At 35.4% G+C, this 18,911-nt stretch overlaps 1 protein-coding gene across 2 annotated transcripts in view; it reads right to left on the bottom strand.

Moving 5' to 3' along the window:
* Positions 1-2,670: 2,670 nt before the first annotated feature.
* The window catches only part of LOC110464939 (protein tyrosine phosphatase domain-containing protein 1-like), a 31,006-nt gene continuing 14,765 nt past the window's right edge, over positions 2,671-18,911 (bottom strand). Inside the window, exons 6-15 of one of the 2 annotated variants that reach the window (XM_021520425.1) lie at positions 17,864-17,885; positions 16,855-16,961; positions 15,539-15,626; positions 13,910-13,999; positions 13,378-13,477; positions 12,124-12,612; positions 11,821-11,922; positions 11,308-11,391; positions 10,277-10,552; positions 2,671-3,386 (exon numbers count right to left, since the gene is read on the bottom strand). In XM_021520425.1, the coding sequence (XP_021376100.1) occupies positions 3,318-3,386; positions 10,277-10,552; positions 11,308-11,391; positions 11,821-11,922; positions 12,124-12,612; positions 13,378-13,477; positions 13,910-13,999; positions 15,539-15,626; positions 16,855-16,961; positions 17,864-17,885 (1,427 nt within the window). In that variant the 3' untranslated portion in view covers positions 2,671-3,317. The remainder of the gene's footprint in view (positions 3,387-10,276; positions 10,553-11,307; positions 11,392-11,820; positions 11,923-12,123; positions 12,613-13,377; positions 13,478-13,909; positions 14,000-15,538; positions 15,627-16,854; positions 16,962-17,863; positions 17,886-18,911) is intronic. The other variant, XM_021520426.1, reaches the window with a different exon arrangement.

Genomic DNA, 18,911 nt, shown 5'->3' with positions numbered 1-18,911 from the left:
ACCAGGAAACCAGACAGTGCCAGCTATTCTAGTGTTACCCCAGTTATCAGGAAACCAGACAGCGCCAGCTATTCTACAGTGTCGCCCCAGTTATCAGGAAACCAGACAGTGCCAGCTAAGTGACAGTGTCACCCTATTCATCTAGAAAAAACAACAGTGCCAGCTATGCTAGTGTTACCCCAGTCATCAGGAAATAAGACAGTGCCAGTATGTGACAGTGTCACCCTATTCATCTAGAAACAAACAGTGCCAGTTATGCTAGTGTTACACCAGTCACCAGGAAACCAGACAGTGCCAGCTATGTGACACTGTCACCCTATTCATCTAGAAAAAAGACAGTGCCAGCTATGCTGGCGTCACCCTAGTCATCAGGAAAACAGACAGTGCCAGCTATGTGACATTGTCACCCTATTCATCTAGAAAAAAACAGTGCCAGCTATTCTAGTGTTACCCCAGTTATCAGGAAACCAGACAGCGCCAGCTATTCTACAGTGTCGCCCCAGTTATCAGGAAACCAGACAGTGCCAGCTAAGTGACAGTGTCACCCTATTCATCTAGAAACAACCAGTGCCAGCTATGCTCGTGTTACCCCAGTCACCAGGAAACCAGACAGTGCCAGCTAAGTGACAGTGTCACCCTATTCATCTAGAAAACCAGACAGTGCCAGCTATTCTACAGTGTCACCCCAGTTATCAGGAAAACAGACGCTGCCAGCTATGTGACAGTGTCACCCTATTCATATAGAAAAAAGACAGTGCCAGCTATGCTAGTGTCACCCTAGTTATCGGGAAAACAGACAGTGCCAGCTATGTGACAGTGGCACCCTATTCATATAGCAAAAACAGTGCCAGCTATTCTAGTGTTACCCCAGTTATCAGGAAACCAGACAGCGCCAGCTATTCTACAGTGTTACCCCAGTCATCAGGAAACCAGACAGTGCCAGCTATTCTAGTGTTACCCCAGTCATCAGGAAACCAAACAGTGCCTGCTATTCTACAGTGTCATCCCAGTTATCAGGAAAACAGACAGTGCCAGCTATGTGACAGTGTCACCCTATTCATCTAGAAAAAAACAGTGCCAGCTATTCTAGTGTTACCCCAGTCATCAGGAAACCAGACAGTGCCAGCTATTCTACAGTGTCACCCCAGTTATCAGGAAAACAGACAGTGCTAGCTATGACAGTGTCACCCTATTCATCTAGAAAAAAGACAGTGCCAGCTATTCTACAGTGACATCCCAGTTATCAGGAAACCAGACAGTGCCAGCTATGTGACAGTGTCCCCCTATTCATATAGCAAAAACAGTGCCAGCAATTCTAGTGTTACCCCAGTCATCAGGAATCCAGACAGTGCCAGCTATTCTACAGTGTCATCCCGGTTATCAGGAAAAAAGACAGTGCCAGCTATGTGACAGCGTCACCCCTAGAAAAAAGACAGTGCCAGCTATGCTGGCGTCACCCTAGTCATCAGGAAAACAGACAGAGCCAGCTATGTGACAGTGTCACCCTATTCATATAGCAAAAACAGTGCCAGCAATTCTAGTGTTACCCCAGTCATCAGGAATCCAGACAGTGCCAGCTATTCTACAGTGACATCCCAGTTATCAGGAAACCAGACAGTGCCAGCTATTCTACAGTGTCACCCCAGTTACCAGGAAAACAGACAGTGCCAGCTATGTGACAGTGTCACGCTATTCATCTAGAAAAAGACAGTGCCAGCTATTCTACAGTGTCACCCCGGTTATCAGGAAAAAAGACAGAGCCAGCTATGTGACAGTGTCACCCTATTCATATAGCAAAAACAGTGCCAGCTATTCTAGTGTTACCCAAGTCATCAGGAAACCAGACAGTGCCAGCTATTCTACAGTGTCACCCCGGTTATCAGGAAAAAAGACAGAGCCAGCTATGTGACAGTGTCACCCTATTCATCTAGAAAAAGACAGTGCCAGCTATTCTACAGTGACATCCCAGTTATCAGGAAACCAGACAGTGCCAGCTATGTGACAGTGTCACCCTATTCATCTAGAAAAAAACAGTGCCAGCTATTCTAGTGTTACCCCAGTCGTCAGGAAACCAGACAGCGCCAGCTATTCTACAGTGTCGCCCCAGTTATCAGGAAACCAGACAGTGCCAGCTATGTGACAGAGTCACCCTATTCATCTAGAAAAAAAGACAGTGCCAGCTATGCGACAGTGTCACCCTATTCATCTAGAAAAAAAGACAGTGCCAGCTATGCTACAGTGTCACGCCAGTTATCAGGAAACAAGAAAGTGCCAGCTATTCTAGTGTTACCCAAGTCATCAGGAAACCAGACAGTGCCAGCTATGTGACAGAGTCACCCTATTCATCTAGAAAAAAATAGTGCCAGCTATGCTAGTGTTACCCAAGTCATCAGGAAACCAGACAGTGCCAGCTATGTGACAGAGTCACCCTATTCATCTAGAAAAAAACCAGTGCCAGCTATGCTAGTGTTACCCAAGTCATCAGGAAACCAGACAGTGCCAGCTATGTGACAGAGTCACCCTATTCATCTAGAAAAAAAGACAGTGCCAGCTATGCTACAGTGTCACGCCAGTTATCAGGAAACCAGAAAGTGCCAGCTATTCTAGTGTTACCCAAGTCATCAGGAAACCAGACAGTGCCAGCTATGTGACAGTGTCCCCCTATTCATATAGCAAAAACAGTGCCAGCTACTCTAGTGTTACCCCAGTCATCAGGAAACCAGACAGTGCCAGCTATGTGACAGTGTCACCCTATTCATCTAGAAAAAAAGACAGTGCCAGCTATGCTACAGTGTCACGCCAGTTATCAGGAAAAAAGGCAGTGCCAGCTATGTAAGTATTACCCCAGGCATCAGGAAAAAAGACAATCAAGAGTTTTAGCTTTTGTGAGAAGACAAATTTATTTAATTAAGTTGAATTGAAATAAAAACAGGAAAAATCCAATTTCATCAAAAACATAAATCTCAGTGTGTGTGAGATTCAAGCTAATTACATTAACATAAACATTGACATATTAATTGATTGCAAACTTTATTGGACGGATATACGTTCTTCATACTATGCATGTACACACTAACATCCTCGAGAAAGTCCAAGAGCTACCCAGTCACTTAGGTTTCTGCACCCCTGGAATATGTCATGACCAAATCACTGCAGGCTCGGTATGCACCACCTTGTGGATGATACAAGCAGACTTGGCTGATGCTTTGATGTACATCAAAAGAATTACGGGGAAGTGTAACGGTAAAATTGACTAGCCGGTGGCGCTCCTCTGTCATCATCAGGTGTTTTTTTTTTATCCAAAACCAGTCAAATAGCTAATCCACTGCCTTCAATTCTGTCATGGCATATTCCTGGGGAGCAGAGAATGTAAGTGAGCGTAGCCCCTGGAATGTCAAGGATAACAAACTTACTACAATAAACAAAAAATAAATAACTGACAAATTATTTCAATTGTGCATGTAAAAGACAAATAGTATAATGTCAGTGCTAAAGATATCTAATTTCTGATCCCACAAAAATACTGATATGTTCAAAGTTGAAGTGTCAAGCACTGATACATGTCTGGGTCAAAGCACCAAAAACGTGGCATAACTTACACTGTAATTTATTACACAAAAATATACACCTTATCACAGCTATTTGCATAAATTGCGATCTATGTATTTCAGAAATAGAATAGCCAACTTTCAGTGTTATTAATGACTTTAGAGTTTTTCATAAGGTCATGCAGTTTCTGAATAGTAAAACCTGTAAGTTTTATATAAAAAGGAGGCATTTACATTCACAAGTTATCACTGTATTCTGCCACTTACAATAAAAAGTAATATCATGTTTCATATTTTCATTGTTTTCTATTTTTTTTGAGGTTTCTTTTGCAGAATAGTTTCATTTCCTGACAAGTAATCAAATTTACATATTCAAACAACTATATATGCCACTTGAATATCAATTTCGATAAAATGTACCAGTATTCATTATTGCTAGGAATTGAATTTTCTTTTTTCTTTTATTTTGTCGGTTCTTTTCAGGAACAATTTTTGGGATTTTGTAACAAAAAAGTATATAAATCTCTGCCATCATTAGAAGGTCACACCTTTGCATCATAGCTCTAGATCTGATAGTGACATTTTTATATACATCTCTACAGTAGAAAAATGCATGCCATATTATCTTCAATGGAGATGCTGTCTGAATAGGTCAACACAGTTGGCATTAATTTTTGTCACGTACATGTCTTCATCAGTTAATTGGTAACTCAGAGTTCATTTTAGAAACAAAAAACATGTACATTGTACTAAAAGTATAAATAAAAATCCATATGGTGAAATATTACAACAAACTGAAGTCTATACTAAACAGAAATGATATATCATCAGCAGACTAAATTCAGAATTTAGCTAAGACTAATCTAACAAATTAGTTAAAAGGACTAGGAGCGTTAAGGGTTATTTCCGGCCTCATCGGGGATTTAGAAATTAGTTGTTATATTTGTAATCTGGAATAAATGAAGTATGCAAATATTAAATTTCAAATTCATTCTATAACTGGTTTAGGAGATTTGGCATTACAAAATGAGACATAAACCCGCATTTTCGTAATAAAATGCATTATTATCATCTATTGTGTGCTATTTGGTTGAAAATTGGCCATTTTGAAGGAAATTAACTAAACACTCTTCAATTTTCGAAAGCCTCCACATGCAACAAACATATAAATATTTGACATGCTTTCGTAGAAAGGACTTTTTGTTTGTCACATGCGGAGGCTTTCATTTCTGCATGCTAACTGTCCAAAAAAACCATAATTTTGCTATTTCTGTATAGCAACACAATTTTGTTGCTACGGTAGGACGCATTGGAAAACATCTCCACCAAGAAAGACAGCCCAATTAACCAATATGATGTTTAAAACAGAAACTGGTAAATAAATTAAAATTTAATGTTTTACTTTTTATGAGGCCAAAAATGACCCATACCCTAAGTCCTTTGTACATAAAACACATTCTTAAAAAAAAATCACACGTTTCTGTGAATTGTCGACAATTGACTTGTGCACAAATATGCATGTTTGTAATCAAAATGGCAGAAAAACTCATCTTACATCTATAAACTTACAAAGTTATTTTTATCTATTCTTCTGTACAAAAAAAATAATCTTTTGTAATTTTATTTTATTTCTTCGTCTAGTTTCTAATATATTATAATTAGCAAGCATAACATTCCATATCAAAATGAAATCTAATTTTATCATGTTTATGGTCTGTGATTATTTTGTATTTATACTTACACTTTTATTTTTAATGCTATCATTAAAGACTAACTTAATATAAAACAATTCTATAATTTTTAGATCAATATCTTAAAATTGCAGACACTTTTATTGGCAGTTATGATAGAGTTATGTCAATGTAAACGTATATTGTATGTACATAACTCATATCACATATAAACTATATTTTTGTACAACCGTTTGCACTTTTTTTTCTCTGATGTACATTTATCTGAAATACATGATGAGAAAAAAAATCAATGAAAATATAACGAGATGAATACTTATATTAATTAATTATGTATAACACACAATGAAAATATAACGAGATGAATACTTATATTAATTAATTATGTATAACACAGATTTACTAATGAAACATGCATAATTACAGGCCAAAAAATCTCAAAAAAAATGAAGTTACTGTCAAATGAGACGACATTTACATAGTGTAGTTATGAACAAGACACAAGTGATTTCAAGTCCTTTGAGTAATTTTAAGTCTCCAATTAAATAGTAACAAAAGACATCCTCAGTGGTTTCATATCTTTTCACCACTCACTCTCCTTTGAAAAACATATATGATAATTAAATTATTAAAAAAATATTCTAATCAACTAACATTTACAAAGGGGAAACATCATCTCCTTGGACTCTGGGTATTGACTTATATAACAAGACAAAATATAAATAAGCATTCGTCAAGTCAGAATAATTACTAACTCGACACATAAATGGCCCTCACACAGAAAGCATCATTCACAGAAAACAATCAAGGTTATTGCCATCAATAGACCATTGGCAAGCTTAAGTAACAGCTGGTAAATTCATTGACGGTTTATTTAACAACGTCTTAACTATATGCATTACCTAGAAAAATGTAATAACAAGTTTATCAACATGTCATAACAATATATACCCTAGTAATGGGTCATTCAACGTGTCATAACTATATATACTCTACCATTCAACATGTCATAACTATATATATACCCTACCATTCAACATGTCATAACTATATATATACCCTACCATTCAACATGTCATAACTATATATACCCTACCATTCAACATGTCATAACTATATATATACCCTACCATTCAACGTGTCATAACTATATATACCCTACCATTCAACATGTCATAACAATGTATACCCTAGTAATGGGTCATTCAACGTGTCATAACTATATATACCCTACCATTCAACATGTCATAACAATGTATACCCTAGTAATGGGTAATTCAACATGTCATAACTATATATACCCTACCATTCAACATGTCATAACAATATATACCCTAGTAATGGGTAATTCAACATGTCATAACTATATATATACCCTACCATTCAACATGTCATAACAATGTATACCCTAGTAATGGGTTATTCAAGATGTCATAACTATATATACCCTACCATTCAACATGTCATAACAATATATACCCTAGTAATGGGTAATTCAACATGTCATAACTATATATACATTACCATTCAACATGTCATAACATATACCCTAGTAATGGGTAATTCAACATGTCATAACAACATATAACCTACCATTCAACATGTAATAAGTATATATACCCTACCATTCAAAAAAATGTCATTACAATATGTATACCTCATGTTCAATTCATTACTAATGTTATTTAACATGTCATATATTATATGAGGTCATACTTTTTACTTTGATATTCTTGGGAAAATGGTTGTTCAAAGTTACCGAAGGGTTGTTGTATGTCTTAACAAATATATTCAGTGTTTTTCCATTGTTCATAATGTGTTTTAATCTCAGAACAAGTTATTTTTGTTTTATTATAATTCATTATATCGTAACACATGACTGACAGCTAGATATACAGCATTAGTATAAAATGAACAGCAACATCAAGTGTCATAAATTGAACTCATCTCAGACCTGTCGTATCTACATATAAATGTACTATATTTATACTGCAATTTGCCCAGGGGGGAAGGGAAAAAACCGTGACTAAAATGAGGGGGCTTGGCCTTATTAAAGAACCATTAATCAGCCTTTGTTAGAAGTTCTACTGAACAGTTATAGATATGGATGGGCTTAATACCAGGCATGGGCTTATTGTCAGAAAAAATAAAATAATGGCGATACCATAATAAAATCTTCCGAAGTTTTCTCAGCAATATACCTTTCTCTGTCTCATTAATTATATTAAGCAGATTTTAACTTTTTACCTTGAACATATATTGTTTCAAAGTTTCCTATTATAATAATTTCCAAAGCAAAGTGTTGCATGGCCATTACACTAATCATCTAACTCCAAGTACAAGCTGGAATCCATTCTACTCATTTAAAATTAATAAGTAAACATATAAATGTTTACTTTTTTCAACTTTTTCTTTTATGTCATGACAAGAATTTCAGTTTCAGCATCAGGAAAACAGGCTTTTAGTTGTCGACACTACATTGTACTTCTGAGGGCTCCGTTTATATTAACTGAAATTGAACGTTGATGTATCAAAAGCTAGATATTAAATCATTGCAGCAGCAAGCCACGAATGTCTGCATGCATGTCCATCCCCCAATCGTTAAGAAGTGAAAATATTTCTTCCCCTTTTGCAAAGTGATGATAAAATACATAAGTGATGAAATTCAGTATGTACGACAATATAACGTGATGCACAGTTTGGTACCTGTACTTATCTGTCAATAAGCCCATGCCCGGTGATAAGCCCACCCTATCAACTGCAGTTCAGTAGAAATGTGAAGAAATGCTCAAAGTTCATCGTCCCTTAATAAGCCTGTCCTCTATTTCAAGTCAGGGATGATGAGTTTACCCTCTGGGCTTACTGCAGAATAAATACAGTATCTTCGACATTCATTTGTTATTAGCTTATCTTTTGAATATTTGTAATCACTTGTTTTGGTAAACATATGCACTGTCTTCATAATAAGTAAATGCATGCAGTTAAATACATATAACTATTTTTTATTTATTTCTGGCAGTGAAAATAAATTGGAATTTCCGCACAACATATAAATATAGTTTAAATATTCAAAAAATATTTTGGTTAATTGTAATTTAAACATTTCGAATGGAAAAGATTATGTTTCATATAATGTTGGTCCCAAGTGAAAAAATAAAAAATGCAATCTTTGTAATACAATAACATGATTATGTTTGTATTTCCTAAATGAATCAATTTCAGTGATCTTTTTCAGTAATAAACATATACAAAAATGTAATTAAGACAAAAAACGGATTGTCAACCCAAATTATAATGGACCTTGCTAATTAATGACTGTTGATATCATTCTATGTTGTGATACATATTAATGATTTACTGTTACTTAAATTTAACTCGTTTTTTTACTTAGAATACACAATTCCTGTGTATATTATTTTGATACAATTATCAGAATGACTGGTTTACTAAAGAAATGTTTGTTTTTTTGCTTGACTTCCTGATGTATATGCGCCGCACTTCCATTAAGAATGTATCTCGTACATTGCATCACCCAGATGTTTGAATGCTTGTATGTTGTGCATGATGATAACATAGACATTTTTATAGTCCAACACAAGTCAAGAAATTTGAGCAGTCCAACAACATTTCACAAAAATATGTATAATGATGTGTTTATACATTTTCATGTAAAACTATGTTCATATATTTTTTATGAAAAACAACAACATTTCCATGTCTGAAAAAAACCCACCAATATTAACAGCGTAGGTATCAAGATATATTTTGTATATTTATAACAAATTGAGATCCCAAGTTCATGCAGAAATATAAAATTGACTTAAATTTTCTTTTAAATGCTGTTTTGTTATTTTTATTTTCTATTATTAATTGGACTAGGGATATCAATATTAAACATAACCTTATAAAAAAATCACTGCTTTCTATCTGTCAAATGAAAATGAGTAATTAAATATCAACATCAATATTAATTTAAATCATGAAAACAAAAACAAATTGGCTACACATGAAATTATGAAATGTTTTGATTTTCTTGAATAACAAACATATTCTACAATGATGTTGAAATATTTTAAAGTAAAACAAGCGACATGTATGTCAGAAATTAAGAACTAATTCTAATGAAGGAGTGACTGTTGGAGAAACTTAATGCCCTCCAGTGAAATCTGTGTATATACTGACGATGTAAACCAGGTCATGGAGCCAGGTATTAAACAGACATAAATTAAGGTAAAGAGTACCCCTACACTGGTTATTATCACAAAGAAGAGTTCCAGAATGAATTTTTTTTGACTTGGAGTATGCTCTCCTCTATAAAATGAAGCAACCAAAATGAGTTTTTTTAGGCCGAGAGTAACTTCCCCTGTCAAGATTTTCATATGCTTTATTGTCCATAAATTGGTTATTCATCTTGATGCTGTGCTTGTATAACTCCTGTTATAGTAAAGTATAGGCTTTTTAGATTCTGAGTTCCACCCCCTGCAGAATTTGTGTTTTCTTTTTTTATTTCTTTTTTCAAACATTCAAATTTCGAACAACCACAATTCCGTTAAATGCATGGAAACATGTGATTCTTAGGAATATTTGTTTTGAAAAGGTCTTAAACGAATATTTCACAATTGTGGCAGTGGTAATAATATAGTACAACTTGTTGGTACCCTTTACTTTAAATGTCCTATTGTGCGATCTGCATTACCATTATAATGTAACAGATCAGAGGTCAGTATTTGTTCATTGCCTCCGCTAGGAATCGAACCAAGGACCTCTGGCTTACTAGTCTTATGCTCTACCAAGAGCTTAAGAGAAATTCTACCTAGCTGAGTTGGTAGGAAGCGGCTAGTACATTACGTATTTTACCAGGGTGACAATAGCAATGACAACAGCAATGTTAATTAGTCCAATAAGTGACACAGAGGGGTAACAATTTATATCCAACAACAGTCACAAAACACATTATTGCTTATCTTAAGGACCTAACAACAATTTGTATTATTTTCCACTGCGACCTTTAGAAGGCTGGTTTTCTGTTGATCTTACAAACTCTTGTAGTTTCTTGAAGAAGTCTGTGAGATCCCTGGCAGTGGAAGGTCTCATGTCCATCCAGTGGTCCCGATCATTCTCCCGGTCGTCGTTACTGTCGCGCGTCGCCATGGCCCAACTCTCCGTTGAACTCATCGGGTCGGTAGTTGTCGTCACCCATTGCTGTGTGAGATAGGACAGTAGTTTCTCGTAGATCTTAGCCTCGACATCCTCACTGACTGGTCGAAGTTTCTCTATCACCTTCACCATGTATAGAATGGTGTTTCGGGGCCCCTGGTACAAAAGTAACATAAAATAATTGTCACTGACCAACGGCAGAAAATGATACTGTGTTGACATTAAAAAACATAATGTGCTATATTGAGTGATCTCCACAACACTTTAAAGCCTGTGTACCATGTGTGGTCTTTAACAGGATTTAAGGCCAAAATTAGTTCAACTGTAAATGGGCTGTACAAATCTCCAATTGGAGAACTTACTACTATTTTAGTTAAATGTGAAAGGTTTAATTTTATTCCCAAAAGAAATCACTCCAGTTTCCAACAACAGACAGAAATATAGCACACAGATCTCTTATTTCATCTCAGGATTAAACATCTGATCTCATATACACACTAAAGAAATAAAAATTTGAAGTGATGCTTACCTAACATCTTATATATAGTAAAGAACATTGTTGTTAAAGTAATATACCTAAATGTATCAAAATGTTGGTGAAATGTCTGTCAATGGTGAGATGTATACATGTATCAGTCAATGGTGAAATGTCTGTCAATGGTGAAATGTCTATCAATGATGAAATATCTATCAATGGTGAGATGTCTGTCAATGGTGAGATGTCAGCTGTCAATGGTGAAATGTGTATCAATGCTGAAATGTCAATGTTACCAGTTGACCTTGTATCATTGTCATGTATTACTGTATACAATTTTAGAGGTTTGAATAAATACCTCAGCACTCAAATGTATAGCTCTCAAATTTTTCAACCACAAATTCCAAATTTGGATGAATACTGTAACGCATCATACCTTCTCCAGTTTCTGCAGCCCTGTTTCAGGGTCACCTTTATAAGGTAGCATGCTTTTGAGATCCTGCATTCTTAGGACAGGTTCCTATCAATACAAGTTACATTGTTACATATTGTACCATTTAATAAATTTTACAGGAACGAAATTCTCAGGCTTAAAAAGTCACTAAATTTGTAATAATTATATCAAGATGATATATATCATAGATTTTATTTACCGGTATATTTCAGTGTTAAGACTTAGAAAATGATTTTGTAATATTTTTCTGTTATACGGACTGTCAGACAATGATGCATTCACCCTCTATATTTTTTACAATTACTCAAACGGATACATTTGCAAGAAATGTAATATATCTGATAGCTAAGAATTCCTCAGGGAATAAAAAAGTATCTAAATCTTGAAAAAGGATATAATTGCCCTTTGCACCCTAAAATCAAACCCATCTATTCACACTTTATGAATTACCAGGGTTTGTGTCTGCAGATTTTTCTAGCTGTTCGTGTCACATACCTTTAGCTGGTCCAGCCATTCCCACAAGATGAGGGAGACAACTCCGGGATCTGTTTCTTGAGAAAGCTCAGCCCATGCATTATCTTTTTCGTTAAGGTCCGTCTGTTGTAAAAAAAACATTTACTTAATCTGACCTCAGTTTCCCAAATGTATTTAAAAATATCTTTTTATAGTCAACAGGATTTTTTTTCAATGTTCCTAGAAAGAACACTTGGAAATTCAATATTAAGTCTAAAAGAATTACATGTAAATTTTCCTCTGCAAAAAGAATAAAATAAACATGAGTCACAGAAATATCCCTACCTCGTGTTTATCAGCCTTGGTGTACACCTCTGCTGAGTAGGAGGTAGCACCTAGTTCCGCGGCTACATCACCAGGGGTGTATTTCCTTCTAGAGTTAGCCGATTTGGACTTGGAGACCTCTTCCCCCTGGTCCCCGTCCAGACTCGTGTCTGGGGATAGGTTTCTCGAGCTGGTGTCAGACAGATTGTCACAAGGCACTTGCAATGACTTCAGTTTTTCATCTTTCAGATCCTCCATTGTGAGACTCCTGGTTCTCTCGAGAGGGGACTTAACCTTCTGTGGCATAATGTTCTTCGTAGATGATGTGGCCAGTTCATCTAGTGACGACTGGGACTCGTTACGCGGAAGTCCTGCCACTACCTCTTCTTCTTCTGGAATGTCTTTTAAGTGTTCCTTCTGAACTTCATTCTCACTAGATTTTATAAATCTTGATAAAGAATTTCCTAGCTGTGCTAGTTCTAATAATCTCTCACACGAAATATATATTATCTGTAAAAAAAATGCAGAAATAATTTAAAATAAGTCGTCAACAAACATAATATAAATCTTATCACACTAAAACATCAATAAAAGAAATATTTTCTATGGAATACTACATGATATTTCTTATGAAATAGTTTTTTTAATCACCTGTGAGTTCAAGAAACTCCTTGGTCCTGACATTTTTGTTTCAAAACACAAAATTGTCATTGAATTGTATACGAAATGTGAAATTCCCTGTATTTTGTGTATCATTTAGAGACTATTCTCTCTATCATACACAGTAATTAGCTAACCTGGATCAAAGGCTTGGCTTTTGAAGACAACTAATAAACGGAACTTATAGCAACTTTTTCCTTCCTTACAATAGCACTTAGTACCAAGGGGCATCGAGTCCTGAACCCACAAAAAAATATTTTTTGTAAAACTGACCATTTTTAGCAAATCTGCAAGGAGTCTCAAAAACAAAACAAAACAACTTGACATTAACAAAAGTGTTAGAGAAAACTAATTCCTAGAAAGAAAAAAGATGGTTAGAGTCTACAAATGGCCATAGTTCTATAGTATGGAATGGTACTCACTGCATTCAAAATCAGAAACAAAAATAGCATGTGATGATTTACATGGAATTGAAAAATATTCAGCAATAATTTTTAAACAGATCATCTCATTAATCTTATTTTATTATGAATATGCTGTGGATAATCAGGTGGTATTTACAACATCTGTTTCCTTTTAATAAGGTACATGTAAGAAAGGTATAAAATAACTTACCTTTGGCACAAATTTCAATTTCCTAGCCTCATAACCATGTAAAACATGTTTCTGTCTATTCAAATAGTGTATTAGTGTAAATTCATGTGTGTCCTTAGCTCTGAAACAAATTAAATGTCATGATCAGCAAGTACAGTATACACTATGTCCATATTTTATCTTCTGAACTTCCTATTTAATGCCAACAATCATGTTAGAAATAGTTCAAAACTAATGAGTTGACCAAGATAAGTAATCGCTACAAGTGTTAAGTTTCTGATATGTCAATTACAAAAAAAATAAAATTAATGTTATGACTATCAAAAGTGTTGATATTTGTAAAAAGTAAAGTTTCTTAGCTGATGATGCCAGAAAAAAAAATCCTCTAAAAGAGGTGACTGTGCTGAAATACATTGTGTACTCGAAATCTGTTTTCTAGGACAATGGAAATTGCAATATTCCTCATTGGTTCATAATTATTGTTTCAATTCATAATGAATGCTTAATATACGAATATCTGGATAAATTACTGGATATACATATATACACTTACTTTGAAGCAAAAACAATTCTAAATGGCTTTAGATAGGCTTCAAACTCCTGTATGATTTCCATTTGTCCTCGTGTTTGTATTGAATGTGGTCTGAAAGAAAACAAAAAAGACAATATTTAGGGCAAAAAATTATATTGTAAAACAAAATAAAGGAAAAAAATCAAAGTAAAGAAAACAAGAGATCCCAGAGGGATCTTGGCGCCCACCATTGTACCAACCTCATTGGTTTATGTCAGTTTGATCTTTTCTCTTATTTTCTCTTATCTGTTTGATCAAGTCATGTAAACAGTACATGCACTGTTTCATGCATTTACTAGTAGAGTTCTGTTAATGTAAGAGAAATAGATCCGATCATTACAATATCAGAAACATCTCATTAGTGCTTCCTGTGGCCATCTTGTTTTATGATCACCCTCCAAAGTAATCATGCACAACAACAGACCAAGGGGAAGCTACATATCAAATTTGAGAAAGATCCCTCCAGAACTTCCTGAGAAATAGCGATAACAAACATTCACTGTCAAAATCCAAGATGGCCACCTGTCAGCCATTTTGCTTATTCCATCAATCTCAAAAATAAAAAAAAATGCACAATATCAGACCAAGGAGAACCTACACACAAAATTTGAGAAAGATCCCTCCAGAGTTCCTGAGAAAAAGCAATAACAAACATTAACTGTCAAAATTCAAGATAATGATTAGGTCGTCGGGTGGTGCAGTAGATAGCGCACTTGCCTTTCACCAAGGTGGCCGGGATTCGATTCCCGGATCGGAAGGAAATATCCAGGCCAACAAGAGTGATTAATATAAGTTAACATAATTAACTTGTTTCATAATTGTTGTAAAATAAATAAAGTTTATATAAATTCAAGATGGCCACCTGTTGGCCATTTTGTTTACACGATCAGTCTCAAAAGTAAACATGTACAACCACAGACCAAGGGAAACCTTCATATCAAATTTAAGAAAGATATCCCTCCTGTACTTTCTGAGAAATAGCGATAACAATAATTGATTAAGGATGGATGACAGATGACGGACAACTGACGAAGGGTGATTTGAAAAGCCCACCATCAGATGATGGTGGGCTAAAAATGTCAGAAAACTTTGACATTTGATAAAATAAATGAAAGAGTGAACTGTACACATGCAGAGATTACAATCATTCCTTACCTCTGAGATCTGACGTAGTGGATGGCAAGGTTACCTGAGATTACAATCGTTCCGTACCTCTGAGATCTGGCGTAGTGGATGGCAGTGTTACCGGAGATTACAATCATTCCTTTCCTCTGAGATCTGACGTAGTGGATGGCAGTGTTACCTGAGATTACAATCATTCCTTACCTCTGAGATCTGACGTAGTGGATGGCAAGGTTACCGGAGATTACAATCATTCCTTACCTCTGAGATCTGACGTAGTGGATGGCAATGTTACCGGAGATTACAATCATTCCTTACCTCTGAGATCTGACATAGTGGATGGCAAGGTTACCGGAGATTACAATCATTCCTTGCCTCTGAGATCTGACATAGTGGATGGCAAGGTTACCGGAGATTACAATCATTCCTTACCTCTGGGATCTGACGTAGTGGATAGCAAGGTTACCGGAGATTACAATCATTCCTTACCTCTGAGATCTGACATAGTGGATGGCAAGGTTACCGGAGATTCTGTTAGTGAAGACCAGGTAGGTAGCGATCATTACCCCTGTACGTCCTGTCAACCAACAACAGCAGTTACTCAGTAAGCAGATATATATATATAAAATGGTGGGCATAATTGTTTTCTTTCTGCATGAAATGCTATTCGAAAGACTATAGAACTGTAAGCCTAGTATTGGAGGGACTATAGAACTGTAAGCCTATTCGTTGGACTATAGAACTGTAAGCCTATTTGAGGGACTATAGAACTGTAGGCCTAGTATTCGAGGGACTATAGAACTGTAAGCCTATTTGAGGGACTATAGAACTGTAAGCCTAGTATTCGAGGGACTATAGAACTGTATGCCTAGATTTCGAGGGACTATAGAACTGTAAGCCTATTTGAGGGACTATAGAACTGTAAGCCTATTCGAAGGACAATAGAACTGTAAGCCTATTTGAGGGACTATAGAACTGTAAGCCTATTCGTTGGACTATAGAACTGTAAGCCTATTTGAGGGACTATAGAACTGTAAGCCTAGTATTCGAGGGACTATAGAACTGTAAGCCTATTCGAGGGACTATAGAACTGTAAGCCTAGTATTCGAGAGACTATAGAACTGTATAAGCCTAGTATTCGAGGGACTATAGAACTGTATGCCTAGATTTCGAGGGACTATATAACTGTAAGCCTATTTGAGGGACTATAGAACTGTAAGCCTATTTGAGGAACTATAGAACTGTAAGCCTATTCGAGGGGACTATAGAACTGTAGGCCTAGTATTTGAGGGGATATAGAACTGTAAGCCTATTCGAGGGACTAACTGTAAACCTATTCGAGGGACTATAGAACTGTAAGCCTATTCGAGGGACTATAGAACTGTAAGCCTAGTATTCGAGGGACTATAGAACTGTAAGCCTAGGATTCGAGGGACTATAGAACTGTAAGCCTAGTATTCGAGGGACTATAGAACTGTAAGCCTAGTACTCGAGGGACTATAGAACTGTAAGATAATGCTGTACTATTTTTTTATTAAACACCCCCTATACTGTTGGTAATGCCAAGGAATATGGCAGAGTAAATAAAATTGTTTCACTGGAAATATCTTTTTTAAAAACAAGTGTTGAAAGATATATACAATAGATATAAATGAAATCCTATATTTCATTTTGCAGTCACTGAATCATAATATTTTTAATTCTATTTTAGGCATGAAGACTTCTAAAATTCTCTAGTATTACAAGTGACTTCACATCCATTTTTTTTGTTTCTTTTCTGAAAGAAATTGATGAAAATTACATACCTAGACCAGCATGACAGTGGACAGCGACCTTGCCCTCTGATACAGCAAACTGCATGACCTTCACCATGTCAAGTATAGAGCTGAGCGACCCCACACCATAATCTGGCCTGGAGGTGTAACAAAATATTAAATTAATTACCATGACTTCAACAACAAATATAGCTAGGACATAATGAATTATTTCGTTACCTACAGACATATACTTCTGCTAATAATTCCAAGAAACAACATGCAAATAAGGGCAACTGATGCATAAATCCTCGAAACATTGCTTGCCTTGGTAAACATTTGTTTTGCTGATTACAAAGAAAATGTGACACACATGTACTTTTGCAGGAGCAACAGCTGTGGTATTTGTGCACTATACAATGTCTTTGTTATCTATACTAGGTGTATTCAGTTTCGTAAAGATATTTTTAATACTTTAAAACTATGCTCTGAACAATGCAAGCTAGGAAGAGTGACAAAATATTTTCTTTATAAAAAGGGGAGATTACTCACTATCAAGAGAAATAGTTGTGGTTGCTGCATAAACACCTGAATGTCTTATCAGATAAACAAATTTTCATAAAGTCATCTTGCATACATCAAACTGATGCTGCGAAAAAGGACGTACATGCAAATGATTATGTTTCTATTACAGAAAGGGGAATAACTCTATATCCCTTCTTTGCCTGAATGCTACCGTATTTGTGTACCAAGTTCCCTAATCATAATGTATTTTTGTATATTGTTAAAATTATGTTTCAAACAAAAAACTGTGACAGGCAGACAGACATGAAGACATAGCAGTCAATGAGAGTATTGGATCCTACAATTTATTTCAGGGAAACAGTCTAGTTCTAACTGCGGTATACATACATGTACTATGACTCCTATTTAAGTTTGTCAAATGTTTTACCTAAGGAACCTAAATGAAGTTTAAATTATTTCTTCACTCATTTGCTATTAATTTAAATATTTTACTGATCATTTTTGTGTATTAATATTTTAATATAAGCTTACTTACCAGCAAAAGTTGTAGAAGTAAACTAAAAATACAAAAAAAAAAAATATACAGATTAGTAACAGCTTGCATATTACTTGTTATATCTATAAATGATGGTCATTTATATTGGATTCTAAAAATTATCAAGTCAATCGTTTAGAACCAACCCTTTTCCAAAAGTTAAGACAAAGGAACAAAATACAAATGAGCTGTCCAAACTATTAAGTTGGCTTAGAAAACAAAGCTTTGAGATTTTCCTGGTAACAACATGGTTTAACATAACTATGGATATGTACAGTTTAACATTTCTCTAGAATATGCCATTAAATCTAAACAAGTGGTGGGTTTATTCTCAGACTTACAATGTACCAGGTAACCTATTATAAGAGATCTATATATTTTTACTTGGGAAAACACATATTAACAAGAGGCCCAGAGGGTCTGTATCGCTCACCTGGAAATGTTTAAAGTACGTGATATGAAAAATAAAAATATAGCACACCTTGGTAGGTACTGTATGTACATAAGAAATTTCAGAACGATCCATCCAGTATTTCTGGAGATATAGCAAAAACAAACTTCAAATGTCAAAATCCAAGATGGCGGCCTAGTGGCCATCCTATTTTAATGAATAAACCCTAATAGTAACAGGCAATGCTAGACAACTTGGTGGAGACAAAATTGGGATAAAATCTCTGAATCCCTAGGGTAGTAGAAAGATTTCAAAGGTTTTACCTCTATTTCCCCTATTTAGCCTCTGTCTTCTGCCCCTAGGGGGGGCTACACCCATCTTTCATACAAAATTGAGTCCCCTTGGCCTAAGGATTCGCAGACCGAATTAGGATGAAATACCTTAATCCCAATGGTAGAAGAAGGATTTTAAACATTTAATTACCTCTATTTCCCCTATTCGGACCCATCTCTCTGCCCCTAGAGGGGCCACACCCACCGTTTATACAAAATTAAGTCCCCATGGTCCAAGGATGCTTCAGATTAAATTAGAATAATATCCCTTTATCCCTACGCTAGAAAAAGGATTTAAAAAGTTTTTCCTCCATTTCCCCTATTA

Source organism: Mizuhopecten yessoensis, unplaced genomic scaffold, assembly GCF_002113885.1.
Source record: "Mizuhopecten yessoensis strain PY_sf001 unplaced genomic scaffold, ASM211388v2 scaffold11043, whole genome shotgun sequence".
NCBI classification, from domain to species: domain Eukaryota; kingdom Metazoa; phylum Mollusca; class Bivalvia; order Pectinida; family Pectinidae; genus Mizuhopecten; species Mizuhopecten yessoensis.
This window is presented reverse-complemented; position numbering and strand designations above follow the sequence as displayed.